Source organism: Leptonotus elevatus, chromosome 16 (genome assembly GCF_054856555.1).
Source record: "Leptonotus elevatus isolate MCC_2025b chromosome 16, RoL_Lele_1.0, whole genome shotgun sequence".
In the NCBI taxonomy this organism is placed as follows: domain Eukaryota; kingdom Metazoa; phylum Chordata; class Actinopteri; order Syngnathiformes; family Syngnathidae; genus Leptonotus; species Leptonotus elevatus.
In genome coordinates this window covers 14,007,340-14,035,304 of record NC_141254.1, presented here as the reverse complement: position 1 = coordinate 14,035,304, position 27,965 = coordinate 14,007,340, and the positions used below count along the sequence as shown (strand labels likewise).

At 38.7% G+C, this 27,965-nt stretch overlaps 3 protein-coding genes across 6 annotated transcripts; all 3 read left to right on the top strand.

Moving 5' to 3' along the window:
- The first annotated feature begins 1,716 nt into the window (after window positions 1–1,716).
- Window positions 1,717–6,300, top strand: hrh2b (histamine receptor H2b). Of its 2 annotated transcripts, none has more exons than XM_086099041.1 (3): window positions 1,717–1,805; window positions 4,009–4,789; window positions 5,548–6,300. In XM_086099041.1, the coding sequence occupies exons 2-3, from the start codon at window positions 4,166–4,168 to the stop codon at window positions 5,992–5,994; spliced, it is 1,071 nt and encodes a 356-aa protein (XP_085955167.1). In that variant the 5' UTR covers window positions 1,717–1,805; window positions 4,009–4,165; the 3' UTR covers window positions 5,995–6,300. The 2 variants fall into 2 exon arrangements, with proteins under 2 accessions (XP_085955167.1, XP_085955166.1); XM_086099040.1 differs by lacking the exon at window positions 1,717–1,805 and adding an exon at window positions 1,945–2,041.
- A 2,652-nt stretch (window positions 6,301–8,952) lies between these two features.
- On the top strand, window positions 8,953–22,202 carry kcnip1b (Kv channel interacting protein 1 b). 3 transcript variants are annotated; one of them, XM_086098993.1, is made up of 8 exons: window positions 8,967–9,674; window positions 19,132–19,256; window positions 19,338–19,407; window positions 19,477–19,547; window positions 19,638–19,745; window positions 20,189–20,293; window positions 20,600–20,662; window positions 20,959–22,202. In XM_086098993.1, exons 1-8 carry the CDS (start codon window positions 9,587–9,589, stop codon window positions 21,004–21,006), a joined length of 678 nt encoding a protein of 225 aa, XP_085955119.1. In that variant the 5' UTR covers window positions 8,967–9,586; the 3' UTR covers window positions 21,007–22,202. The 3 variants fall into 3 exon arrangements, with proteins under 3 accessions (XP_085955118.1, XP_085955119.1, XP_085955120.1); XM_086098994.1 differs by lacking the exon at window positions 8,967–9,674 and adding an exon at window positions 15,734–16,061; XM_086098992.1 differs by having other exon boundaries at window positions 8,953–9,674; window positions 19,338–19,547.
- A 753-nt stretch (window positions 22,203–22,955) lies between these two features.
- On the top strand, window positions 22,956–27,680 carry npm1a (nucleophosmin 1a). The gene is made up of 11 exons (XM_086057949.1): window positions 22,956–23,142; window positions 24,181–24,260; window positions 24,361–24,480; window positions 24,712–24,805; window positions 24,901–25,031; window positions 25,336–25,394; window positions 25,557–25,611; window positions 25,684–25,752; window positions 26,645–26,761; window positions 26,849–26,923; window positions 27,017–27,680. The coding sequence occupies exons 1-11, from the start codon at window positions 23,094–23,096 to the stop codon at window positions 27,065–27,067; spliced, it is 900 nt and encodes a 299-aa protein (XP_085914075.1). The 5' UTR covers window positions 22,956–23,093; the 3' UTR covers window positions 27,068–27,680.
- Window positions 27,681–27,965: the final 285 nt, after the last annotated feature.

Sequence of the window (27,965 nt, the reverse complement as noted above, 5' to 3'; positions counted from 1 at the left end):
ATGTTATTTTATCCATCTCAGTGGGCTGCCATTTTGCCACTTACTAGCGGCTGAACATGACATCACAGTTGCTCAAAGCTCAGGTAAACAACCAATCACTACTCACCTGTTTTCAAAGTGTGGTCATGTGATGTTTCTCAAGTTGATTACCTGAGCCCCGAGCGACTGTGATTTCATTTTCAGTCGACACCAAGTGGTAAAATGGCCACCCCTGAGATGGATGGACACGGACAGATTGTGCTGCTTTTTCATATTGCACAAATACAATATTAATCAGAATAATGTGTAGACTTGTAGGGGTGCATCGAAAAAAAAAAATTGACTCGATTTACCCTTCAAAAAGGTACGGAAGAAGATTAGGACCAGTGAAGAGAGAAAAAAAAAGGTTTGGCAGGATTCTCACTTTATTCACAGAATTCTCCCTTTAAAGTCGGAATTCTCACATTATTCTAAAAATTCTCACTTTAAAAAGAGAATAATAGTAGCACTAATAAAGTCAAAATTCTGACTTTATTCTCAAAATTCTGACTTTATTCTCAAAATTCTGACTTTATTCTCAAAATTCTGACTTGAAAGTGAGAATTCTGACTTTAAAGTGAGAATTCTGTGAAGTCAGAATCCTGCCAAACTTTTTTTTCTCTTTTCACTGGCCCTAATCCTCTAAAAAGATAAGTCTCTTTATTATATATAATCATTATGCACATATATATATATTTAAAAATATATATATATATATATATATTAGTGAAATCCAAATACTGAAATTAATTCGTTTTCCACAATATTCTAATGTAATGAAATTAACTTAGGTTTTCATCAAATGACCAAGTTTGAATCCCTTCATTCACCAGTCCTTTCATTCACAGTAGAATTGCATATATGTGAAAATGCTTGTCCGGTCTTAGGGAAACATGAGCACTTTTCATCCTTTTTTCCCACTCTGCTAATTCACTTTTATTTGATTGTGATGTTAAAGGCACAATTGCTTATTGGAAGGCCGCTTAAATGCTGAAGTGCAGCCAAAACATCGAGCCGCTCAGGCCAGCATCCTTGAAAGGCTGAGAATTAGCTTGTTAGTCACAAACATCACCTGAGGCGCTCTCACGTCTCTCTCAACAGAGGATGACTGACAGTCAGCACAGCTTGGAGGCTCCTTTAATTACCGTTGTTGGCTTATAATCAGCTATAGTCTGCAACCACAACAACTTTAATAATCATGATAAGCAACTTTAATGAAGCGTCATTAACAGCAGAATACTTTATACACGAGAGGTTTCAAAATGTGTGTTATATAAAGTACTTTAATTTAAACTAATCTCAATATTTGGCTGGGCTGCATTAATATAAATTGGACTGATGATTTATTGTAAGGTTTGCATAGTCACATCACATTATTAGTCATCCATCCAACCCTCCATTTGTCCTCATTAAGGTCGCAGGTGGGATGAGGCCTGCACACCCTGCAGATGCCTCGTCCTCTACAATACGCCCACTCAGTACTCGCTCATGTCCAGCAGGTGGAGTAGTCGCTTGAGACGCAATGACGACAGAACCTGGACTGATAATGGCCTCCTTTTTACACAAATCGAAGTTCTTCTGGGGTAAATATGTTAATTTGATGGCTTCCTCTTGGACAAAGGGTCAACATCTCAAGCTTGCGTGTTTCCGTTCTTTTTAAAACACCTTTTAATAATCTATTGTCCATTATAACTTGGGATGAACGTGTACACAGTGAGCGTTGTTATGCCACATGCTCAAACTTGGATTGGGAGGAGGACTTCATTCCACATTAATACAAACTGCAGGTTAGTCATTGTATTGTTTATACATTATCCATTTTATATGTTGACATTTTTGGTTCACTGCTATGCCAGACAACGAGCCTGAGAAAATAAATAAATACATAGCAGGTGAGGTTTAGGGTCAGAAGCGGAATAAAATTGAGGGAGAAGGAAGAAAAAGAGAAAGAGCACATGAACTGAATTTGGCCGGCATCAGACATTATTTATGATCTGGGTAGAAGTTTTCAGAACAATATTAGGTGAGTCACCCCCTTTTTTTAAATATTTTTTTCTAGATTTGGATATGGAGAATGAGGATAAACCAAATCGCCTATGCTATATGCATTACAGTAGTTACATTGCAAATATGGCCACCAGACAACAATAAACATGTTAGTAATGCATGTGCTGGTTACATATTGGCAAGATGACCTCGTATGGAAGCGGATGTTTACTTCTTTGAATGATTTATTTACAGCAAGTTTTGTGTGTTTTCATTGCTGTTTTCAATTTACTGTACATGTTAATTTTTTTCATCGTGGGTTTAAGTTGTCAGACTGAAACACTAAAGGAATTTTTTTTTGGGGGGGGGGGAGTGAAAAAACACAGTCAGTCACGAGCATCTGTAGTCACAACGGAAACAAGAGTTTATCCCTGAAATGAAAGAAAAAAGAAAAAACAATAGAGTGTTTTACAGTATAGCTGGAAGATGTCTACTTATTCTAATGTGCATTTTACAGTAAACGAGAATATAATGTGAAAACGAACATTTGCTTTTACACCCTGGTCTAATTAAAATAGATAAATGAACTCATGTAAAATTACATTTATGCAAACTAAAGTTAATTTATAGCATTATTAGTGTTTCTCGCTCCAAAATGATCACTGAGACATTCAAGCTTCCAAAATGCGCCTGTTCAGTTATTTTTAAAAGCATAGGATTGCACTGACAAATCCCTCCATTTTTTTTCTATCTATTTCTTTTTCCGGGTAGGTTGTGTGGGGACTTTTGAATCAGGATGTCCTTAAACAGCTTGAGTATATTTATTTTACTCCTCAGGCTTTAACTGGATGTTTTATGGTTGCTGTTTTGATATGCGTATGAACGAGCCCACGCTCAGGCAAATGCATTTGAGCTCTTGTAAAAAAAAGAAAAGAAATTAAAATCCATCACGAGGTATCTGATTTCAACGCTCAATGAGTATACAAACATCAGTTTAATAGCTCTCTGTTTATTTCTGATGCTCATGTCTCCATTTTGGTGTTTGAGTTTTAAGATCATCAAACAAAAGTACACATAAAATGCAATTTTGTGATTTTATTTAATCTAGCTATATTAAGCTAACTGGCCCTGTGTTGCGCCCTATTGAAAATCATGAATTAACTAATCACATTTTTGGGAAAGCTGAGTTCATTTTCACTCTCCAGATCTGTTCAATGAAGATGTCACTTAAATAAAACCTGTGATAAAAATGGCATCCCTGACTAAAACCAATCGGACTAAAAAGACTATTAAAAGGACGATTCATGCTGAAAAATGTTCCGTTGTTACTGAATCAACACAATACTGCAAGAGTGGTCCAAAATATGTCCACAGAGATTAAAAAGATTCAGTGGCAGTTATCAAAAATGCTTGATTAGCCAAGTACTTTTTCACAGAGGGTCAGGTAGCCTTGAATAGGTTTAGCTTAATACATAAGTCACGATCTGTTTAATGGTGTAATAAGACTTTTTTTTCTCATGTTATTGAAATCGAAGTTGACCACTAAATCGCGTTAATTATTGCACACTATTATTTTAAACAAAACTATAAAGGCACTCTATGTTCAATCAAATAACCCAACTTGGATGCATTACGGTAAATGATGACCAACAAAGTCTCTCACATTAAAACATTTTTTTTTTTTAATTGATGCTATATGTTAATTAGATTTGTCTATGTACAAAATGGTTATCAAAAGTTCTCAAACTTTGTAATCACATTACATTTATGTACTTCAGGTACCAAGTTGATAATAATTGGTTGTGTTAAAGAAACCCTTATTTAGCGATTAAGATTCATTTATTCACTCCCTTATTGGTAGAAAAATGGATGAATTGATGAATGGATGAATATTGCATTGCAACAATTATTTACTTTTGCTGCCATTTTGCGTCAGTTGCACCATTCTTGGTGCTTTCTGCTGCAAGTGCAATGATAATAGAAGTTGTTTTCTTCCTTCATCAGGGACTTGTTGACCTCAGAGAGTCCTTAGCAAGGAAAAGAAAAAAAATGCCCGTGCCTGGGAAGATTTTTCCATTCTGTGACCTATGAACTTGACACACAAGAGCAAGCTGCTCCTCCGAAACTTCATCGTTGTTTCAGTGACTCGGCGCAGGACAGCATGACGATTTCTACAGCTCTTCAATGGCTTCTTCTGGTGTCGTTCATTCTCCTAACCATTGTCGGGAACGTGCTGGTGTGTTTGGCCGTGGGCCTCAGCCGCCGACTGTGGCGCATGGCTAACTGCTTTGTGGTGTCACTGGCGGTGACAGATCTCCTGCTGGGCCTGCTGGTGCTGCCCTTTACCGCCACTCTGGAGATACGCAGCGGCAAGTGGCCCCTGGGAGGCACCGTGTGTAACATCTACATCTCGTTGGATGTCATGCTGTGCGCCGCTTCCATCCTCAGCCTGTTGGCTATCAGCGTGGACCGATACCTTGCCATCTCGGCGCCCCTCAGTTACTCGTCCAGGATCACGCCTCCCAGGGTGACGGTGGCCATCATCGCCATCTGGGCCTTGTCCCTTGCTGTGTCTTTTGTGCCCATCCACCTAGGCTGGAACACGGTGGACTACAGGGTGCAACACTTGGACTGGCACGTGGGGCAAGACCACAAGGAGGGACGCTATTGCCAGTTTGAATGGAATAACAACTATATCATTTTCTATGTCCTGTGCTCGTTTTACCTTCCTCTGCTGATTATGTGTGGGATGTACCTATGCATATTCAGAGTGGCACGGCAACAGGTGAGTCTTCAGGCAGATTGGAAGAAGTCCTTATTATCCGGTGGCCTGATGTTAAATACCTCTTTTTTTCATACCAATACGAATACCAATACGAATACTCAAATTCTTGAGTAGATACCGATACCAAGTACAGATACCACTTTAAATTTTGATATATTTAATTTCTACCCCCCCCAAAAAAAACTATTGACAGATATTTTTTAATAACAGTATAGCATTTCTCCTTAAAATTGAAATTGAAATTAATGACATTTTTCTATTCTTCAAATTTCTAGTTCCTGTTCAGAAAATTACCACAAAAAGGTGGCCGAACCCGGTATCCGCCACGTCATGAGTACAATCCCTTAGTACTCCCCCATCCCTATTCATAATATAATTTGTGTCTTGGTAATTTATTTATTTATTAAGTTTTTAAGAAAAAAAACTGAAGTTTGCATTTTAACTCATTCACTCCCAGCCATTTTCACTGAAGCAACCCCCTTCGCTCACGGCTGCTTTACTGGATTTTGAAAATGGTTGAAAGAAAGGTCTATTGTTTTGTTGTTGTTTGTTGGTTTAAACACAGCTGTGGTGACACCTGATATGCATCAAGAGAAAATGGCATAAGAGACAAAGAGAGGTCATGGTGTCCTGTGAATTTAGGTCAACATGAAGCCTTTTCTTGCTGGGGTGTCTCATTAAAAAAAAAAAGAGGGGAAAAAAGTGTCCAGGTGATCTTAACAGTTGAAATTAAAGTCTAGTTTTGATTAATTTTTCAGGTGCAACGAATCCGTGCCGCCACGCCATCATTCGCCCGAACGCCATCAACGGCGGCCATAGCCAGAGAGCACAAAGCCACCATAACGCTGGGCGCCGTGCTGGGGGCCTTTGTCATCTGCTGGTTCCCCTACTTCACCTTCTTCACCCGGACCGGAATCAAGGAACAGATGAACCCCCCGTCTACACTTCACTCGGTACTCCTGTGGCTTGGCTACTTTAACTCAGTCCTGAATCCCATCCTGTATCCCGCTTTGAACAGGGACTTTAGAAAGTCCTATGCAGAGCTGCTTTTCTGCAGGGGATCAGCAAGAAGAAAATTTCAAGTGCACAAAAGATCAACCCTCTCTAATGGGCAAAGGCATTCCCAAGTGTCTGATGACACAGTTAGAGAAAATGAGATGAAGAACTTGAATATCCATAACAAAAATGTGCTCCAGATTTGCTAGCCAGTATCAATTTGTGTGGACCAAACTTCATTACAATCTTAGTATGTACAAATTCACAACACAATTATTCCATCAGTAAAATTCACAGTGATGCTCATCCTCAAAATCACAACAGCAAAGACGAGGGAAATTAATTTATAACTGTATTTTTTCCCCAAGCAGGCTTCGAGGAGACATGAGCAGTTCAAAGTTTGCAACTTTGTTCTCTTCACTCCTCACCTCTGCCAGCCATTGTGAATGAGTGACCAACAAGTTGTTTTTGTGTGTGGTATATTCAAGTCAACTTCACATCGACAGTATCAATGACTGAAGGGATTAACTGCAGATTACAAGTAGGTAAAATATTTCATTATTTATTCACCACCACGTTACAGTAACTGAATCATCAAATAATCAGCTTTTATATATCTCTACCTTCATAATATAAAATGCTGTAATAACTTTCTGGTACAGAATAAAATTACATGTCTTATTGAATAGACAATGGCTGTTGGTGATTGCTTACTCATAAAATGACCACAAATTACTCTTGGATTCCTATTAATGTTAATGATTAAGAATATTTTCGTCTCCTGGAGACAAATAAGGATGCTTCCTTCCTTATTTGAATGAAGAATTACAACCACAGTACCATATATGTCCACTAGATGGCAGTAACATGTTAACCCTAGGAGTAAAAGCGGTTGTGCAGTTAGTCTCATCACTTGAATGTTTCAGACTTACAATACAATCTAGAACACGGTTATTATTATTTTCTATAAATGAACAGTGCTATATGGCAAAAATTATCTTGCAAAAAAATTAAAATAAAATAAAAAATACTAAAGGGAAAATACTTTCATTCAACAAAATATATTTTTTAAATTTCAAAAAAGGGAATATTCCAATAAGATTTTTTTTTATTATAAAAAAAAAAAAGAGCTAAATCTTCATACCACCTTAGTTAGTTTGTATATATGCAGGGCAAATGGTGTTATAGTGTTGAAATGTATTCACACATTATGCAACCATTTACAGTAGGTGTTTTTGTGTAGGTGGTGTAGGAGAGAAAAAAAAAATTTTTTAATTTCCCTACAGCTATTTTGGTTGCAGAAGGAGAGTGTAAATACTTACTAACCACTTTTGTGCTTGTGCAGCCCAAGCAAAGCACACATGATAGCAAATGCAAAGGATGACAAATTCCTTCCTGATATGTACAAAGAAGACAGAATGTGGCCGGTAAGAAGTTAACATTAAACACCAGAGGTCATTTAAGTATGCATGCCTGTGAGAAGAATTTGATCCAACAATATTAAATTAGATATTCCAAATTCCAATCAAATATATAATTGCAAACAAGATCAAATATGGAATTTTACACATTATATAATAAATGCAGCACTGAGCAAAAAAATGGAAATGCAACTAACTAATTATTATTATTATTATTATTATTATTATTATTATTATTATTATTATTATGGTGAGTTTAAATTTTTAAAGGGCCAGCTGTTTTGACACTACCTTGAACTCAATAAAGTTGACTTTGTGTTGAAAAGTTCCTTCAATTCACAATGGCATCTAAATCTAATCAAGATCCAAATATAATCTATCACCACTGAATAAAAAAAGAAGGGCGAGAAATACAGGGAGTTTTGCATCCATCTCCCCCCTAGCATTTCTCACTTCATTGGAGAGAGAGAAAAACTCTCCTGTCTCCACAAGCAACCTGCAAGATTACATAACCTGTTTTTGGAATCTCTCCCTGATAGAACAGATTTTGTGTTTGCGGTCACTCGAATATTGCACTTTACCAGTCACAACTTTAGGTACACCTACACATCCGAATGGCATCTAATACAAAAAGAAAAGCTTCATCAAAATTGTTGTCTTCATACTGTAAATGCTCAGTTTGGTTGAATGTATTTGCCAGTTCAGTGGAGTTCAATGCGGGCATGATGTTAAGGTTAGGAGAGAAAACAATACACCCGGCATCTAGATGTATTGAGTATGGGGGTTTGTTGTGATACGCTGCTAACAATACACTGTCACATGCTCAAAAGTGAAGGTGGTAATTGGGCAAAGAGATCTGTGTAGGCCTATGTGACATTATTATTTTTTTAATGAAACTGAATTTTGAACTTTTTTTGTTAGCCTTGGTTGCTCTGAGTCCGGCACTGCCCCCACTGTCGCATGGTGTTCCACAGGATTCAATTCTGGGGCCTTTGCCGTTTTCAATGTAGGCCTACCTGTTGCCCCTGGGTTCCATCTTAAGAAAACACAGTATTTCCTTCCTCTGCTATGCGGATGATTGTCAGATCTATGTAACGCTGAGCAAAAAAAGAAGCGTTCTCATTGAGGCCACTTTTGTCCTCCTGTCTGGAAGAAATAAAGGCTTAGTTTCTTGTATTTCAATAAGAACACAGAAGTTACAGTGTTTAGTCCTAGTGGCAGCACTTGTTTCTTTTAGTGTTTTCTACAGTTGGGTTGAGTTAAATTGAAATTGATGGCTATTCCTGAAGTACCGGGATGGCCGTCACAGCTCATTTGAATTTAGAGAACTGAATCTGCTTTGAATGAGGTCAAAGTGAAAATATATAGTGTTGTATTTTCAGAGAAAATATAAATATATTCCATCATTTTAAATTCAGTTTTCAAGTTTATTGGAATTCAGTTCCAACCTAATAAATACAAACTCAAATTGTACAATTCAGATTCCGTTTTTCAATTTAGAGATTCAAATGAAAAATGATTATAATTCAATTTCTTTATGGTACATATTTCATACCATAAATGTGACTCCATCACTGACTATAAAGGGATTTTGTAGAAAATAATTTGACTATTAAGACGCAGTAATTAAAATTAGCTTGCATATATGTAACCGACTGGTTACTGGATATTATAAAAGCAGACATGAGCAAACGGAGGGAGGAGATCAGATGCATGAGAGGAGGAGGGAGCATGCAGAGGTAGAGGGGGCGGTTAAGTGCTGTTGGCACTCTGAAGTCCGAATCTGTTACATGCACCAGAGGAGAGATCTTCCACAGACCTCTAACGAGCCTCTACCGAGCCTCTTCCAAGCTCCAGACTACAGTTCAAATATCTTGGAGATAAACAAGAAGATGAGAAGAGAAAACCGAAGGAATATCAGGGGTAGTCTTAAAACTACAAACATTTTACAGATTTCTTGGGGGTCAGAGAGCAGAATTGCCTGCCAGGAACTTTTTACCTGCAGTTGCTGGGGACATTGAAGTTTCACGTGATTTTTCATTGTTTCTTCCGAGCGATTGGAGCACTTTCTTTTCCTTCCAATTTTGTCTCCTCGACTTACTCAGCAACTTTAACTATGCACAGTTTGTTTGGGTGACCTTGTTTTTCTTGCAGTGGATTTTATAGATGGAACTTCAAGAGTAAAACTATTGCAACTGCATGCCTGCATTTTCAAGTGTTGAATTTGCAAAGTAACAGTATTTGGTCCGTTTTTTATTTATTTATTTAATTAACTAAAAAAAACGGTGCCAGCCCAAATCCATTTTGAGATACAGTGGAGGAAGCGGATCTTTTCCAGGCAATCCTCAAGCCCATCATCTGCTTGTGCTTCTATCCAAGGATGACTGGTTGTACCACCCGCTGTCGACAGGGGGTGCTCAAGTTGATCCAGTCTGTTCAGAGATTGCTTTCAGGAAGCCTTGCAAAAGGTACTGCCGTTATGAACACAATGTATCGCTTAAAACATTCTGGACATGTATCTGTAAACTTGATTAAATATGCATAGTTTAACTCTAGTAAACTAAATCTTAAGGTGGGGGGGGGGGTATAAAACTCACAAGAGCAAGAAATCTTAAGGTTTGCTTTTGAAATATGTAGGCCTATATTTTGTTTTTATAATATAACAGTATATATTTGTTGTCTGTGGTCCTGTTCCACATCTTTGAACAATCCACCCACGCAGGTCAACTGTTAGTGCAAGCCCTTGCATTTACTTACTAGATTAGATATATTATTACTAGAATATGCATGGAGCAAAAATATGAATACATTGCCTACACAAATGTATCTTCACGCATGCACGCAAGCATGTCAGGCAATGCATAAACTGTAAATACTCCTCTCCCACGCATAGAGTAACCCCCCCCCCCCCCCCCACCACCACCACACACACACCCCTGGGCCCTTCCACATACTAAACAGGCAGTGACGTGAACCATGAAACTTGGCTTAGTCACCTTTAAAATGCTCCACTTGCAAATGCAAGCATCCATATTCATCTTCATCATTTAAACATTCACGCCTAAAAAGAGCCGGGCTGAGGGAGTCTGTCTCACTGATATACTTCATGACCCTGAAAGCCTCATCTCTATTTTACACCCCCTGTTTCAATATTCTTCTGTTTAGGGATGGGCTACAATGAAGCTTTCAAAGTGTTGCATTTAATACATTATATTTATATATAAACATACTATTTAAATGGCAAATATATAATTTGTAGGTTTGATGTAGTATAATAATATCCTGCTTAATTCAACACATTACTTGTATTTACAATATGCTGTAATCAAACTGCATGTTTTTTGTTTGTTTTTCTTATTCAATTATGTGAACAGATGCAGACAGAACAAAAACAATGCTGAGAAAAAAAAGAGCATTATTTCTTTTGTTATTTTCCATATTATATTCTTTTGTTATTTTTCTTGACGAGTGCAGATAGAAGATGTCGTTTGTGCCATTTTGGGATGGAACACCCGTGACTCCTGACCAATCGAAGCGGCTGCCCTCGTTCTCTTTAAAATCAGGGCATTAGAGGCGCACGCCGTGGTTGACATTGCAGAAGCAAAAATTGACTCACCGGGGGCCATCCTTGCGTGGGATTGGCACGTGCAAACCTTGATCCATAGTTATGCAGTGCTATTAAAATATTTTAAGATGATAATTATACAATTTTGTTCAATAAATTTAATTCTGCAATGATTCAGATGGATTGGCCAATGCTGTTGTCATCAATCTGTCTGCCTGTGCAAATCTACTATAATCCCGGTACACCACCTGCGCCACCACTTAGACTTGCTTTTTGCGAGTCTAAAAACAAGTCTACTTTTCTCTGTCTCCCCAAACACACACAAAAAAAAAACAGGGAAAGGTGCCTGTCTACGAAAATAGGGCCCTGAATGTGTGTAGACTTGGAATTGAGTCTGCATGCAAAATTTATACAACCCACCACAACCAAGTGACGCTGTTCCGAATGCGCTGCCGATAAATTGAGGCCTCAATAATAAAAATAATAAAAATTGTTTTGTAATAGACCCTTTTCAATAACAAGACGAGAGCATATATGGCTGGGCTCAGAGTGCATGTACTGACCCCACAATAATGAACACCAACAGTGGTGAGTCATGCAGAAGCATCACACTCCCCAAACATGGTGAACAATAATGAGCTGAAACACACCACCAGGCAGAACTAAGCATCGCAGGGTACAACGACAGGGCAGGAGAACTCACACAGGGTAACCCATTTATAATAATAACTCATAAAGTGCCTTTCAAGGGACCCAATGACACTAAACTTGAAATGGGAACCATCATTCAAAATGAAGGCCGTAAAGAAAAAAAACCTCTCCGGCCTGTTTTTTTTTTTACACTAATCATCTACTATGCCTAAGGTTATTTGAGACTTTGTCCTGTACCCTTTATTATTTTATTATTGCTCTTTTTTCCTGGCTCTTGTTGTGAAGGCAGTGAACTGGAGCCGTGTCTCACGGCTTTTAATTTTTTACATCACCTCTCGGCCTACTTTTATGTAACTGCCATCATTGAGATTTATTTTTATCTTTGTCTTTCTCACTCTCTATTCATTGCAACACTCTGTGTCCTCTTTCCCAATTTGCAAACGTTCATATGGATTTGTTGCATGTTGTTTTATTGCCATTGCACACTACCAGCCACAACTTTAGCTTCACATTCGAATGAGGCATACTCCTTTTCAATGGTCGTTGTTATTTTTGTAGTTTTGCAGTGGAGTAAAACGGAACTGCATTATATTGCGAACTGTTTGTAATATCGTATTTACCTTTAGCTGCAGTGCAGTATTACACTACAGTAGTAACAGAATTGAAGTGTACAGTATGCACAGCTCTCAGTATAATGCTGTGCTCTGCTGCCACCCCCTGTTCATACAGCGACACTACATCTTTAATTGTACAGTACAAGGAAAACATTTCAGTGGTTCGGTTTGAACGGAGACTATGAAAATAAATTGAATTTAAAAAAGTTTCAAATAAATCCTAAATTATTATTCATACTTGTTAAATGCACTGCATTGTGAAATACGTATGTCGGTTGTAGTTGTAGCAGTGAAATTATCATTTACATCATATGTACAATATTAGTAGCAAAAATAAAGTGCATTATGGGCATCATTTTCTTTATTAAGTGCTTATATAGGATCTTATTAGAATGTGTATGTACAGTATAACGACTGCTGTGGCTTCTGAGTGCACATATCATGGCAAAAACATACTTAATCAGAAATTGTAATTATTTATTTTGGTGTCATTTAATTTCAGTTTTACTCGTGTAATTGTTTTACAATATATATAGTCGCTGCTGCCATTTTTTTCCCCATTTTTATTTTTTCATTTTTATTTTTGTCTGCATGGACATAAGTGTTTTTCACATAACAGCGACAATATGAGTAATTTACTAAAGAGGACATTATACAATTATGTTGAAACGAGGCATATATTGTCATGAAATTAACTACTTTTAAAAGTTCCAGACAAGTGTTAAGGCTTTCGTTCTCTTTTTTAAGTTCAAATTGAGGCACAAACACACACAGTCACGCACACATATGTACACACATTCCGGTATGTGTGTGTCATGTGGACTGCAAGAGCTCTTCAGTACAGTGAACTTTTCATTCCACTATATGTCACATTTCATTGCCGCTTTGGGTACATTACAATAAGTTCTGGTCATTAAGAAGAGCCGTCCTCTTTTCACGGGACACTTTGCCCGCTACCTTCACTGGCGTGAACCGCATAATGGCCAACTGTGGTCATCACGAATCCCCGGTGCAAATTTAACCGCCAATAAAATGCCACTTTTAATCATCAGTGGAGCACTCACTACAGGGCTTCTTTTTCTTTTCTTTTTTACTCTGTATTCATTATTCATGTATTTTTTTCTTTCACTGCCTATGATTCTTCACGGCTCCACTGTGTTTTCCTCTTGTGCGGTGTTGAGGGAAGTGCCTTGCTAGCTGTCCAGCTGACACCAGTAGCTCAATCATCCTTGGCTATATTAGTGTTATCATTCCATGGTCTCGTATTCTTTATCACTTGTGTCAATAACTTTTCACTCTTTGCAAAATGTTGAATTGAGTCTTTGAAATGACACAGATGTTTCCTAATCAAGACTTATTTCCAGTATGCGGACACCAGAGCTCGGACTTGCACCCAAAGACTGCTTCACTCTTCGTGTTCATGCGAGTGTTGAATGTTACTTATTGTAGCCACTTTTCACAAAAAAATGCTATAGTCCAATAAATTAAAAATCTAATTTGATCAAATGCTAAAAAAAATTCTCTCTCTCTCTCTCTCTCTCTCTCTCTCTCTCTTCTTTTTATCCTTTTTTTGTTTTTTCCCTTTTTTCTTGTCTTTTTTCTTGTCTTTTTTCTCGTCTTTTTCTCGTCTTTTTTCTCGTCTTTTTTCTCGTCTTTTTTCTCGTCTTTTTTCTTGTCTTTTTTCTTTTTTAAAGAAAACACAATAAAAAGCAAATGCTAAATGTTAAATGGAGTGAACTTAGGTGGCGCTTTATCCCCACATACATACACATATACGCTATAGGCTATCACACATGTTGAGACATGAGTGCGTCTATTCAAGATTCCTTTTTGACAATAGATGCGACAATGCTATGACCGATGCCGACCCGAATCTGAAAAATTTTGATTTGGCCTTTGCTTAATGGCAAAGTCACATATCTTACTGGACATATACTACAAAAGGTCCCCATGGGTGACAGTGCTCCCAAAACGTGATGAATACAAACACACTTGCATACCCAATCCTGTAGCTACATAAAAGAATACAAGCATATTACAAAATATTAAGCCATAAATATACATCATTATTCTCGCTTATCAGTGCCAGAGTTGACGTGCGCAATTTTGATCTACTTGTCCTGATTCTTATGTACAATCCCGCCTCATCTACTTAGCGCTTTTGAAGAAGGGTTGGGGTGAGTGAAGTAGTGCCCGGGTCGCCTGTGTGTTGGTGCTGTGTTGCAGCTCATGAGCTGTTGAGAAGCTAATGAAAAGATAATGAAGTTATAAACTGCAGTGCCGCAACCTTGGCACATCCCTGTGCAGGGTGTAATGCAGTTGGAGATGGCAAACATCTGTCAAGGGAATTGCAACGGCCTCTGCTAGTCTTCTGAATGCAGAACTTGATTTCCCTCCAGAGCGAAGGACATAAGCTATAAAAATGGAGAAACAACAATGTCATGCAAACACAATGGATGCGATCTTTATCTGGTCTATTTTCCACTGCCTTCAGCTAAACGCAGGCACCCAGAATACCCCACAGTGGCATCACTTTTGTGTTTTGCCTTCCTCAAATAAGCACACGTCTCAAGGCTTAAATAGGAAATTAGATTGTTTATTCCTTTCACATGGTGACAATTTTACCGTTTTCAAAGCTCACAGGTTCATGACTTTTGAAGAAATAGAAACAGCTAAAACATCGAAGAATTTAAAAAAACAAACATGTCCACATTATTTTTTTTAAGGGAGATCTTCTGAAGCTGTCATTCACTCACGCGTACATAATAGTATAGTACGGTAATGAGATAGAGAGGGGGGTTATTATGGTGTGGATGTCATGCCAATATTCAATCTCATTCCAACTGCACAACCAATGCCTAAAACCAAAATAATCAAGCATTCTGAGCATCATACAATACATGCGAAGGTATCCTTTTTTTTATGCAGAAAAAACAGGTGTGGCTGGTGGTAATTAACACATGGGATAGAGTACAGTACAGCACATTTCTTTCAGTGGTTACTTTAGTTGGGGGAAAAAAACTGTGATTGAATTGCAAACTGTTAAGGGTGTAAAATGCCTCATTCCCAAAGTCAGCTGGGTTGCTAAAGGTCACCCAAAGCTGGACTGGCACACAAAAAAAATCGGCCCTGGCATTTTACTTAAACCTCCTGACAACCCCTGCCTAAAACATATTGTAGTTCTGCAACTGATATTGACTGGCGTGGCTCAGTTTGCTGTCTATAGTCCAAATGGATGATTAGACTAGTCCCTCTAAATTGTGGGCCAGTCTATGTCGCCCATAGTCAATATGAGCACAGGCGGTATAGAAAATGGATAGATTATAGAAAGATCGGGATCATTCACAGCTTTCATTCTCTCAAAGCAGTTAAAATGTTAATTAAATGAACAATATGTAACATGGATATTATTAATAGCCCTCTAATCCTGTGTGCGACAACATGGATTAATTGTATGCAAAATTAACTGGCTGGCAGTTGTTCTCTCGCACACATACGACTGCAGTAAAAAGAGTTGTGATGACTTGTACCCTTTGGCCCTTTTTTGACTCATACATATTCATATGAGTTCAGCTGTCCTTCACCTGCTGCCTTTCACTTAGCAGTGATGTTATTAGTGCGGACTGCATCAGCACAGCAGTTCGTCACAACAACATGAGGAGGCGGGGAACTGGAAAGAGGGGGGGGACAGACTGACAGAGCCACAGAAAAGAGGGAGTGGCGCAGGGAGGCAGGAGCAGCTCATGTGTGTATTTGAGAATGAGCTCAGAAATCCAAGGGAATCATCACTTAGAGGAGAGTAGACCCTCAGTGAAAACCTGTGAGAGGAAATCCCCTGTAAAATCCGTATCTGTGAAAGGAGACAAAGAGGGAGCCACGGACTTGACAACGTGGGACCACAAAAAAACAAATAAAAGGACTACTACAATCTGGGCTGTTTGGCCAGGCTGGTTACTACGGTGACAACATGGGTGCAGTGGTGGGAACTTTGACCATGCAAACCAAGCAGAGAAGACCGGCAAGAGGTATGTCAACATTAGGCAAAAACAGAACACAGAGAGGGAAATTTATGGAAGTCACGCTGTTGTTGTTTTTGCCGCACAAGTGCAACATGTGCTTACTGACCAGAACAGCAACAATTTACACTTACTGTGCTTCCATGTGCAGGACTAAAAATACAAAACAGCAACAGAATTGTGTAAATGTATGCGGTGACACATTTGCATATCAAATCGTAGCACCATTTTTCTTTGTACTGGAAAAGCAAGATGAAGTCAAATGAAAAGAATCAAATAAATTGATGACGGGATGCTTTCAGTATGAGCCACCCTTGCTGATTCTGTAACGAGAGTCATTTCTCATGCACCGTGGTTATGATGGAGAGATTACAGAGTGCCATCAAGTAGGCGGCCCTTGTCGATAAGTAGAGAGCGAAATCACAGTCCCTGACTCTTTAATGATACGTGTGCACGTGTACGCGTGGGCACCTCCATTTAAAAGAGAGCGAAAGAGAGAAGCAAGCGTTGCATGTGAATTAACATCCAGCTCACATATCATACCTCTCTCTGCAGCCTCATGCTTGAGAAGCCTGTTGTCATGGAGACTAGGTTGAAGGGGCATGAGCGAGCGAACAATAATGTGACAGGATTCAAGATAAATTTGTAGCAGTAGACCAGAGAGACGTTGTAAAGATGCATAATGGCAACTTGTGTGATTAAAGTCTGACATGCCGTTTGTTTACATTGAGACGCTCGTAGAGTTTATTGTGAAAATTCTTCTGAAAAGAAAAATCTTCAGTCTGCAATCTGTCTAGGACAAAACAAAGTCGATATCAATATTCATAGTTTTGAATGACAATGTCATGCTATGGGTAAAAGTTTAACTTATTTAAAGGAAACCCAAACATTTGTTTACAATAATATGTTCTATGCGCCCCCACCAGTCTAAACACGGTATTACGATTAATAACGTGTTTGTGGAATATGAATTAAGCAGAAAAATTCACCCACTTTTAGCCATCTCAGGGGGCGGCCATTTTGCCACTTGCTGTCGACTGAAAATAACATCGTAATTGCTCAGGCAACAGCCAATCACTGCTCACCTGTTTTCTGAGTTTGGTCATGTGACAATCACAATTCGTCGTTACCTCAGCCCTGAACAACTATGATGTCATTTTCAGTCGACAGCAAGTGGCAAAATGGCCGCCCCCTGAGATGGCTAAAAGTGGGTGAATTTTTCTGCTTAATTCATATTCCACAAACACGTTATTAATCGTAATACCGTGTTTAGACTGGTGGGGGCGCATAGAACATATTATTGTAAACAAATGTTTGGGTTTACTTTAAATAAGTTAAACTTTTACCCATAGCATGACATTGTCATTCAAAACTATGAATATTGATATAGACTTTGTTTTGTTCTAGACAGCTATGATGTCATTTTCAGTCGACAGCAAGTGGCAAAATGGTTGCCCCCTGAAATGAATAAAAATGGGTGGATTTTTTTTTATTTATTCATATTCCGCAAACGCTAGACTAGTTTGGTTAGTGCTGCATATACTGTACTTTGGAGAACAAGTTGATCATAAATATTAAAGCAGTGCAGTTATACACTACTATATTACACTATTTTACACGATCACAAATAATGCAGATGGTTAGTTATAGGTTCAGGCCGTCAGGGTGTACCCAAGGTCAGCTGGGATAGGCTCCATCACAACCGTGACCCCCGTAAGCAAAACCCCTACATGATTAGCTTTTTGTGTGTGTATGATTTTCCACTATACTGTCACAAAAACTCCTTTATTATCTTTCTAATTATAACATTGTGAAGCATTATCTTTCCACATACAGAATTGTGTGTACTGTGCATCTGTTAGGGTGGATTCATATTGGATTAGCAACTACTGCAGAGGCGCCCAAGGCCAGTCCTTGAGAGCCTCTAATCGGGCAGTTTTCCATATCTCCCTCCTCCAACGCAGCTGAATCCAATGATCAGCTCATCAGCAAGCTTTGCAGAAGCCAAATAACGATCCTGATCATGAATCAGGCGTGTTGGTGGCGGAGAGAAGCGTGGAATACAGGCTGGATAGGGGCTCTTGAGGACCGAATCATTTTCTTCTCTCAACAGACGGTTCACCGCATGTTTCATCTGGCTGCAGGTGGTATCAGTCAGAAGACAACAGAAACAGATGCGTTGCTGGCTAGATCGAACGATTTTAACCTCATAGCTGGACCAAAGGGAGCAGGCAGCACTCAGGCAAACACTCGCTCATATTGTTTGTGCAAACAGTGCAAGCTGGTGTCATTAACAAGTGATGCCGTTTCCTCTGGGCCTTTATCACCACCTGACACATCTCTAATTATCTCCATCACTTTCCTCCAAGCACATGCTCCATGAGCAATCCTTTGCAGTCAGACTCTTTGTAAAAGAACTGGTAATTATGATTGCTAATTGCATTATTTTTTTGCTTTTGGCAAATAAAGTTATTTCAAGATGTAATATCCTCAAGGCGGTTTGACAGGAAATAACTCATCATGCTTCTGACATCAGTACAGGGTTTGTCACATAACCCTCAAGCTGCTATGTTTTCCTCACACTCGTCTTTTCTATCACACCCTCATCTAATCAACACCTGCCAATGTCAATTCTCACTGTTTTTAAAAATCACATGACATGGTTGTGTTAGCATTAGCATGAGTTAACCGCCTTGGTGAAGAGAATATATATATATATATAGCCCTAATGTAAACCGAACCCTACTGACATTTACCCACAAGCCACCCTGAGCCATCTTGTCTTCATAATATTAACCACCGTCTTTTTCAACAGTAGGCCTAATGGACACTGAGAACCTTGTTACCGTTAATAAATTCCCTCAACTCCTTGGAGGGTAATCAAATTTTGTCAAGTGCATGCAGTAAGACTATTTTGTTTTTTCCCCTCAGTAAGCATTCTCTTCTTTCCCGCCAAATCAGATTTAATGTGTGTTCACTGAGCCATAGCCGTACCATGTATTACAATTTCCACGGTCCTACAAATTCTTTAAGCACATCAGGGATGCACTTTGTCCTGTATTGTGTTTATTCTCTGCAGATAATACAGACGATGAGCTTGAGATGACGACGGTGTGTCACAGGCCGGAGGCTCTCGAACAACTGGAATCACAAACTAACTTCTGCAAGCAGGAGCTCCAGATTCTCTATCGTGGTTTCAAGAATGTAATCACATCTTACTGATATCAATTCACAGGCGTTCATATGTCTTACTGCTTCTTCTTTTTCTTTTTTCTTTTTTTACAGGAATGTCCGAGTGGAGTGGTAAACGAGGAGACATTTAAACATATATACGCACAGTTTTTCCCCCATGGAGGTAAATTTCTGCATCATCGCTTGTGCTTTTCAGAACAGGTCTCACGCGGATTTGTTTCTTGTGTTGCAGATGCAAGTATGTACGCACATTATCTTTTTAACGCTTTTGACACAACTAACAACGGCTCCATTAAGTTTAAGGTAACGGCTGCAAAAGAGAAGCGATTGCACGAGGTACACGATTTGGCTGCTGTATGTGCAAAGACACTTTGTTCTTTTTTTCGCTGTCAGGATTTTGTGATGGGCTTGTCTATCCTGCTGAGGGGAACCTTGAGGGAAAAACTTGAATGGACGTTTCACCTTTATGATATTAACAGAGATGGCTACATAAACAGGGAGGTGAGTATTGCACAACTTTGTGGTCAGAGATCAAAGATCATAGGCGAAGTTGTATGTCATCAAGCTAGTGTGTGTCCTTTCCCTGGAGTGACCTTGCTGTGTTATATAGTCCTGACAGGTATTTTTATTTTTATACCTCTATCATATCGCCATGGGGTTGACAGTAGGTCAGAGGGAGAGCATGCATCTTCATGGGCGGTCTGTCACGACATGTCATTGAGTCCAGCTATCAGCTTAGCATCTCTTCTCTGGACTGCTTCAGTAGCTTTAATGTCACACAGGTGGTGCGGGGTTTATACAGCAGTAACATCCGATGTTGTGGATCAAATTTTCACTGAAAAGAAGGGGAAAAAAATAACCTGGTCCAATTTTGGGATTCACCAATGGGGGAAATTGCTGTTCGCCTAATTCAAAGTCTATTTGTGCATCATCTTTTCTTGTAGGAAATGACAGAGATTGTGAAGGCCATTTATGACATGATGGGCAAGTACACTCATCCTGCGCTAAAAGGAGATGTACCACAGCAGCACGTGGATGCTTTTTTCCAGGTGAGTTCAGCAATACATTTGCTTTGAGAAGAGCTCATACACGCCAGATTCAGTAGTCAGCAGTGGCAGATCATGAAAAGGAAGGGGGGGGGGCACTTCTCGAGAGTAGTAACATGATTTAGAATGTTTCTCATCACAATAGCCAACCAAATTTGATCTCAACTGTCTATCAGTGTCTACAGTTTTGAAACGAGGCTTTTATTTTATTGTTAGTTTTTTGTCATTATGACCTTATTGTGTTTTGTGGTGTATAAAACGGATGTCCACAGAAGCTTACTTGAGTCTCATTTTGTACTTTTGCCACAGAAAATGGACAAAAACAAAGATGGAGTGGTAACTTTAGAGGAGTTTGTAATAGCCTGCCAGGAGGTTTGTGTTTTCCCAGAAGGGATTTTCTTTTCTTTTATAATCACACATTCGCATAGCCTCATGACAAGAGTTGCATATGACAACAATTCTGCCTTAACGTGTACACGAAAGTTCAATTGAATTGACACTGTCACAGATGTATTATGTATAGTGTATATATATTATTGGGATTGCCTCCATTATAGTTCTGCACCACTGAAATACACTTATGTTAAGACCCAGTTATATAAATTTTGTGGATGACTGGTAAATATTGATATACAGACAATAGTCATATGTTCTCTCTCTCCTCCCAGGATGAAATCATGATGAGATCCATGCAGCTCTTTGAGAATGTGATGTAGGGTGGGAGAAGATGAAGTTGTCATACTATAAATCAGAGGGCTATGTGTGTGGATGCATGTGTGCAGAGCGGGCAGTGGATCCAGTCTCTCCTCTTGCCCTTGTATCCAGCTGTGTAATGAATGCAGACGGGCTCCCTGCAAAGACTTGGATGACAGAAATGGACTTGAATTCTTGTTGCAGTTTCGGTGTCCCAAAGTAACCCCTGAGAAAGGCATGGGAGCACAACTGTCTTGCGTTTTACAGATGGACCAGTCAAAGATAATGACATGAGTAACTGCTTGTCTTTATTTATTCTTTTTGCCCAAAGATGCTCTTGAAATGTGAAAGATCTTGATTTATCTGCAAATACTTTGTCAAAGTTTTCATTGTCCTGCATATGTCTGAGTCTGACTGTAATGTGCTTGTTTCATATGTTGTATGCTTTTTGTTGGTCAATTTAAAACTTGCAGTTTAAAGTGAAACAATCTTGGAATTGTATATGGGTCTTTGAGTCATGTTAGTTATTTTTTTATATGCTTGTCTTAATGTCTATTTGTGAATTATATCTATTATTTAAATAATGTATTTTTTTCATGCTTTGATTTTTGCGTGTTTCTATGTGTTTTGAAAATGTAAAAAAAAAAAGAAGGTATTGTGGAACATGCAAATCATGTACAGTACATGTGTAATGGAGCTGGTGCTGTATATTGAAAAGATGATTTTAACTTTATTTGCACAATTATCTTATAACAACATGACAGCTGCAATGTTGCCTATGTATATACATCAACATTGGTATTCAAACGTTCAATGGTGAAGCTAAACTATAAAACTCAGTGGCAGCTTTAGGATGGATTGTTTTAATCCAGCTTCACTGGCAAATATCGGCACTGCCTCCTCCATCAAAAAGTTAACCTGTGATGTAACGCTAATGCAAATGTATGAGCGAGTAGCCTATGGTGATTTCTCTACTTCCCTGCAATTTCAGTCTATTGCGGTGTTAAAAGTGTCAGTTTCATCGAAAATGCACAGGCCATTTAGTGGGTGGCGCACTAAAATATTAATCATGGTTGTTTCTGCAGGCAATGCAGCTTTTTAATCCATGTTGTACAGTATAAATGGGATGTCATATCCTCAGGTTTTAGTTTGAAATTGAGTTGTCTCATCATCACAAATAGAATTTTAAGCCATACAAATAAAAATGTAAATTCTTAAATTGAGTGTGTTTTATTTCATATAAAGTACTGGAATCTGGGCAGCCAAAACACATGCTATGAAATGAAGATAACCTGATGGAAATAAATGAATACGATTTTTATTTTATTTTTTATTTAATCGACTCTGTGCTTCCATTTGCTTTTATTGTTTCTGGTACTGTGCACGTTGAGATTTATTTTATAAATGAAAAGTACATTATAAATAGAATCTATTGATAATATAATTTGAAAATGTACCATTTAATTGGCTGGCAATCAGCTCAAGGTGTACTCTCTCTCAAAAGGCAAATAGGCTCCAGCATATCTGGAGCTACCACACTAGATGACAAGTTTCACAGAGAATGGATGGATGGATGGATGTGAGGATGGATGAATGAATGGCAAATGAGGATCATTTGATCGTAAATTGTTTACAGTCGAAGTGATCGATTGTACATACCAAGCTGAATAAATAGCCATTATTGTGAATAGTGACACAAAGTATCTTGAAGTCAAATGAATAACTTGATAAACTAAGGAATAGGGGAAAATGAGAGAGAATATCAGTCCCAAAAGGAAAAATGTATTATTTTTTATTATGTATTTATTTACGAGTTAGTATATGCCTGTAGTTTTTATTTATTTGGTCAAAAAGAAAGAACTAATCTAAACTTTATTGTCAACCAAAGCAGTAATTAATAAAGATCTATAGGTGGCGGTAATGCGCCATTTCAGTATGCGAGCCGCCGTTAAACAGTAAAAGAAAAAGAAGAGGCGAGGGGGTGGAGTTAACACGTCAGTTAGCTCACTAGTGCAGAAGTGTAGCGTTTCTCTGTCTGTCTGTCTGTAGACATTATCTATCTACTTTTAAATTCCTTAATTCCACGGTTATCGTCTATTAATTTTACAAAATGAACGGTTTAGATGAAGTACCAATGCCTCCACAGACCTTTCTTTACGGTGAGTCACTTTGTGAATGCGAACAATGCCGAATATTGTCGTCATGCGTTTGTGGGAGACAACATTAAATGTATAAAGAAAATGAAGTAATAAGTGGCTTTAATACGTAGAGCTGTATTGCGAATTGATCATGACATGTATTCAAGTAGCACGTTTAGTCACAATGGGGGAATGTGTGTGTGAGCTACTCTGCTCCAGCGCTGCTACACACGTGTTTGGCCCAAAGCATGGCGTCTCCTGTAATTCCGCGAGCAGTATTGATATTAAAACTTGTCCTCTGGATTTTTTTTTATTTAGCGTCTTCTTCAGATTGTCTTACAATATCTTGGACCGTATTTTTACTTTTTGTGGCGAGGGGTTAATTCGGTTGTTTCGGGTAGTTGTAGCCTCAACGTCGGCTCTCACATGTGGTCCACGGTGCTTTCCCCCCCCCACCCTCTTATGATCGTTTTCCTTGAAGATTCGCGATTTCGTCGTACAACTCTCTCACCCATCTATTATAGATATTAATAACTCGGTGACGACGTTGATGTTTTTTTTTGTAAAAAATAAAAATATATACGTTTCGTAGTGGTCAATGCACTCAACATAAAGGAGTACTCGAATTGTCGTGTTTTAAGTTTGTTGTTCTTGCCAACATAGATTGTGCAACGTAAGCATTCTTATTGATTTATTTATATTTTCCCAGATTATTAGAATTTTTGCTTGTCGGTAAAGGTTAGGCCAGGCCATGTGGAAATATCCACCTTGATTTCTGTGGCGCCCCCGTGTGTTCCTGCGAGGAAGTACTGATTAAATCATGGCGCACATGAGCAATCAATGTAAAGGGCAAGCATGGTCGAGCCAGTAGTGCGGTGGTCCTCAAGTCTCAAAAGTCCCGACTTTTACAGACGTTCAGAGTGGTTAAAAAATTTTACTGCTCAAAATTACCATGTACAAGGCTGAGCGCCACTGCAACTGGGCCAGTATTTCATAACGCAGGTTGAAATGTGTTATTTGTGTCTCAACTCATGATATTTTAACTTTTGTCTTCATCAGGTTGTGTGCTTGAATCTGGAAAGGACGTGCTGTTCAATCCGGCCGACGATGGCTTTGACCATCAGCTGGATTTGCGGATGGTAACCACCCGTGCATTTTGTTTACATCTAAATTGCAGGTGTTCTTAAAAGCAACTGCTTATTTAAAGTTTCAAACTGAATTGTATTTTGGTCCGCACAGGCATGTACCGACCCCGCCACAAAAGATGAACTTCATCTTGTTGAGGTGGAAGGAAAAGACACCGAGGGTCAGAAGGCGGCAGCAGTGCTGGTTTCTCTGAAGCCCTCCACCCTGCCTAGTGTGAGTGTGTGAGCGGATGCAGTTTTTAGACAGAACTGCCAACTGTCAGGGATTGTCTGTTAAGGATATGAGAGAAATAAAATAAAAATGTTTTATATATATGTTGCAAAAGATGTTTGTTGAGAACTACTATCCTAAATAGCTAAAAGGATGTCCTCACTTGGAAGAACATCCACAAGTGCAACCACACAGCACGCGAGGTGTTTTTACTGATTGTGCTATTTTTCGCAGGTGTGCCTCGGTGGTTTCACCATTTCACCACCCGCAGTCTTCCGTCTGAAATCTGGTTCTGGTCCGATCCATATCAGCGGGCAGCATCTAGTGAGTAAGTACATTTGGATGAGTTTCTAGAATAAAATAGCCTAAATACAATTGGTGCTTAGATGCTATTTCGCTAACTCTTCTGAATTCCTGCTGAAGTGATGGAATCCGATCAGTCGTTTGAAGATGATGATGACGATGAGGATGAAGAAGAAGAGGAGGAGGAGGAAGAGGAAGATGTGAAAGTGTCCAAGAAAAGACCCGCCCTCTCTCCTGCTTCCAAGTCTCAGGTTTGTTAACGATAACATTGACTATGACACACGATCCCGTTGTATGGACTCGTATGATTATTACCACGCGCAAAAAAATTTTTTTTTTTTGAGGCAGCCATTTTGGGTGACGTCAGTGCTCAAACTTTGACCAATTCCTACGAGGAATTCTGAATCAGTTATACTAGAAAGCCAAATTAGCTAGCTTTTTATGTCAATGCATGAATTGAAAAGGCAGCGTGGTCATCGCCACTTGCACATTTAATGTTCAATGCTTTTTATAGTTTATTGTTGACTGAAATGTGCCGTTGATCACATTTTCCAGAATGCGCAGAAAAAAATTAAGCTGGACGCCGTGGATGAAGAGGATGATGACGAAGATGAGTGCGTATTCAGCGAATTTATGTTGCATTATGTTTTACTCTTTGAGTGGAGTTTAAATCTCATCGGCTAATTGAAAAATAAGGATTTTCAAACAAGCCTTTACTTAAATGCAATGTTTTTTTGCCACTATTTCCTGATGACTGATATACATGTTTAATTTAGGGATGATGATTATGATGACGACGATGAAGAGGAGGAGGAAAAAACCCCCGTCAAGGTGAGCATTTTAGAATATCCAGTTGAGTTTGGTCTGGTCTTCTTTTCTCACTAACTGCTGCATATTTAACAGGCAAAGTCCACACCAAAATCCACTCAGAATGGTAAAAGCTCAAAAGCCAGCACTCCGGCCGCAAAGCAGGTAACTGATGCACACTATCCCCACCACGACTCATCATGCGGCACAAGAAGTCGCGCTCGATTACGGCCGCAATTGCATTTTTTGGGGGGGCCAATTTTGACTTAAAAACAGAATTAGCATTGGTTTGTTTATGGTCTGATTCATTTTCTGTATTATTTGTTCTCTGAAAACCATGAACTGATAAATGTAGGCGTTTTACAGGATACTGGACAACTTAACGTACGCCTGAGTTGGTAATAATTGATTAGGCACGTGTTTCCCAGTTAAACTAAAAGCTGAAAAAAATAAACATTTATGGTGACGAATTGCTCCCTTGCAGCCAATTTTTTTTTGTGCTTTTAAACACAAATTGCAACGCTGCAACTTTGTCATCTGAAAGAAGATCTCTCTCTTGAGGCTCATTTAGCCGTGTTGCTGCCAAACGATGCAGCATATTCCTTTCGGGAATAGAAGCATCATCAATAAATGTGCGCACATTGTTTAAAAAAAAACATTTACGTTATTAAATGTGCATGAAAACCATTTATCCAAATTTTATGATAGCAAAAATAAGGGATTGGCGAGTACTCACGGTGGCCGTTTTACGACCAGTACCTATAAATTAGAAGAATAGGAAATTGCCATTAATTTTATGCAATTTTAAGGAAATTTTATGTATTGGGATATGTGGGCTTTTGTTTAAAATTATCTGTCATTGTCTGGTATCAGTTTGGGGAAAAGAGTGATGTCTAACATACCTAACAAAAATATTGTTGTCGGGATTTTTTTCCTCCCAATAAAGTGTAACGCGTACCTTTTTAATAGTTATTCGGTCAGCCACGGTCAGATGAATCCTTTGAAAATCAACAGAATCCAAAACAAAATGACCAATATCATCTCCTGCTCTTTGAAGGTGAAGACTCCCAAACAAAAAGCAAAATCACCCAAATCACCCAAAACACCAACATCCCCCAAGGAAACTTTGACGCTTCCTGAGATCCAGGCAAAAATGACTGAGGTCGTGAAGAAGGTTGGTGATGTGACACGCGTGCCTGTTTTTCGTCTGCACCATCAGCCAATGTCTTTGTACAGCATGTCAATTTTGATTCTGTTTTAGGGAGTAACGCTGCCCAAAGCCCAGCCCAAATTTGAGAACTTTGTGAAGAATTCGTATAGAGTCTCTGATGCTAAGGTATTGTGTGCATATTTGGCACGTCTATGTTCATTGTTAATGCAGGTTTTAGGTCGGATACTATTAATACTGTGCTTTTTCTGTCATCTTCAGGTTATCACTGAGCTGTGGAAGTGGAGACAAACTGTGGCAGACCCCAAATAAACTGCATTTTTATTAGGTATATTTTCTTTTCTTTTTGTTTTTTTAATACTTATACCCAAAACCCCTCTTTGCTTCACACAGTCTCATCTAATACGCTACTATCAAGAGGTTACACGTGGTCATGCCCATCTTTTGCACATTCATACTGGAACTGTTGAATAAGGCATCAAGGACTGGCTTGGAAAGTTGGCATTTATGTAAATATAAGATCCTGTAGATTGACACCCGAAGCTGTGTGATATCAAGGAGTTGATCTTCTGGAATAACAATAACACTCATTGTAACAAAGGCTAAAGTCTACATCGATGTTGGCTCACACAAAAATTGAGGACATTTGGGAAACCAAGTTGATGTTATGATTTTGGATTTTTGTAGCTTAAATTGCCTTTCTTTGTGTTTCTTTCTTGCCGTCCATTAGAAATAGTTTTGTTTACTTCAAGGGGAAAAAAACACTTCAGGAAATCATATTAGCTTACTCGTGATACTACCTTATCAGCCATTGGTCAGTTTTTCCACAATTTGCATCAAAGGTTTGAAAGCTAATGTGACAACTGAGTGTAAGACCTGTTCAAGTGAAGACCATTCCAAGCTTTCAATAAAGATGGTTAACTAACTTGTGGCTGTCAACTTTGCTGATTTTATTATGGCAATTAAAATGCATGTTTGTGGTTGTGAATTTTAGTTTTAGAAGTAAGCATTGCACAAAAAGTGGTTTTAACCGAAATTCTGGGATGCGATACCCATTTTGAGCCATGTTGATATTGCGTAACTACTGTTATACATAAACTATTCTGCAAACTTGAGATAGGTGATGAATATAATTCAGTGTATTCCAGAATCTACTATGAGATTTGATTGACACTGGAAGTGTGTTATTTTGATAGGGAGAAATTTTAAT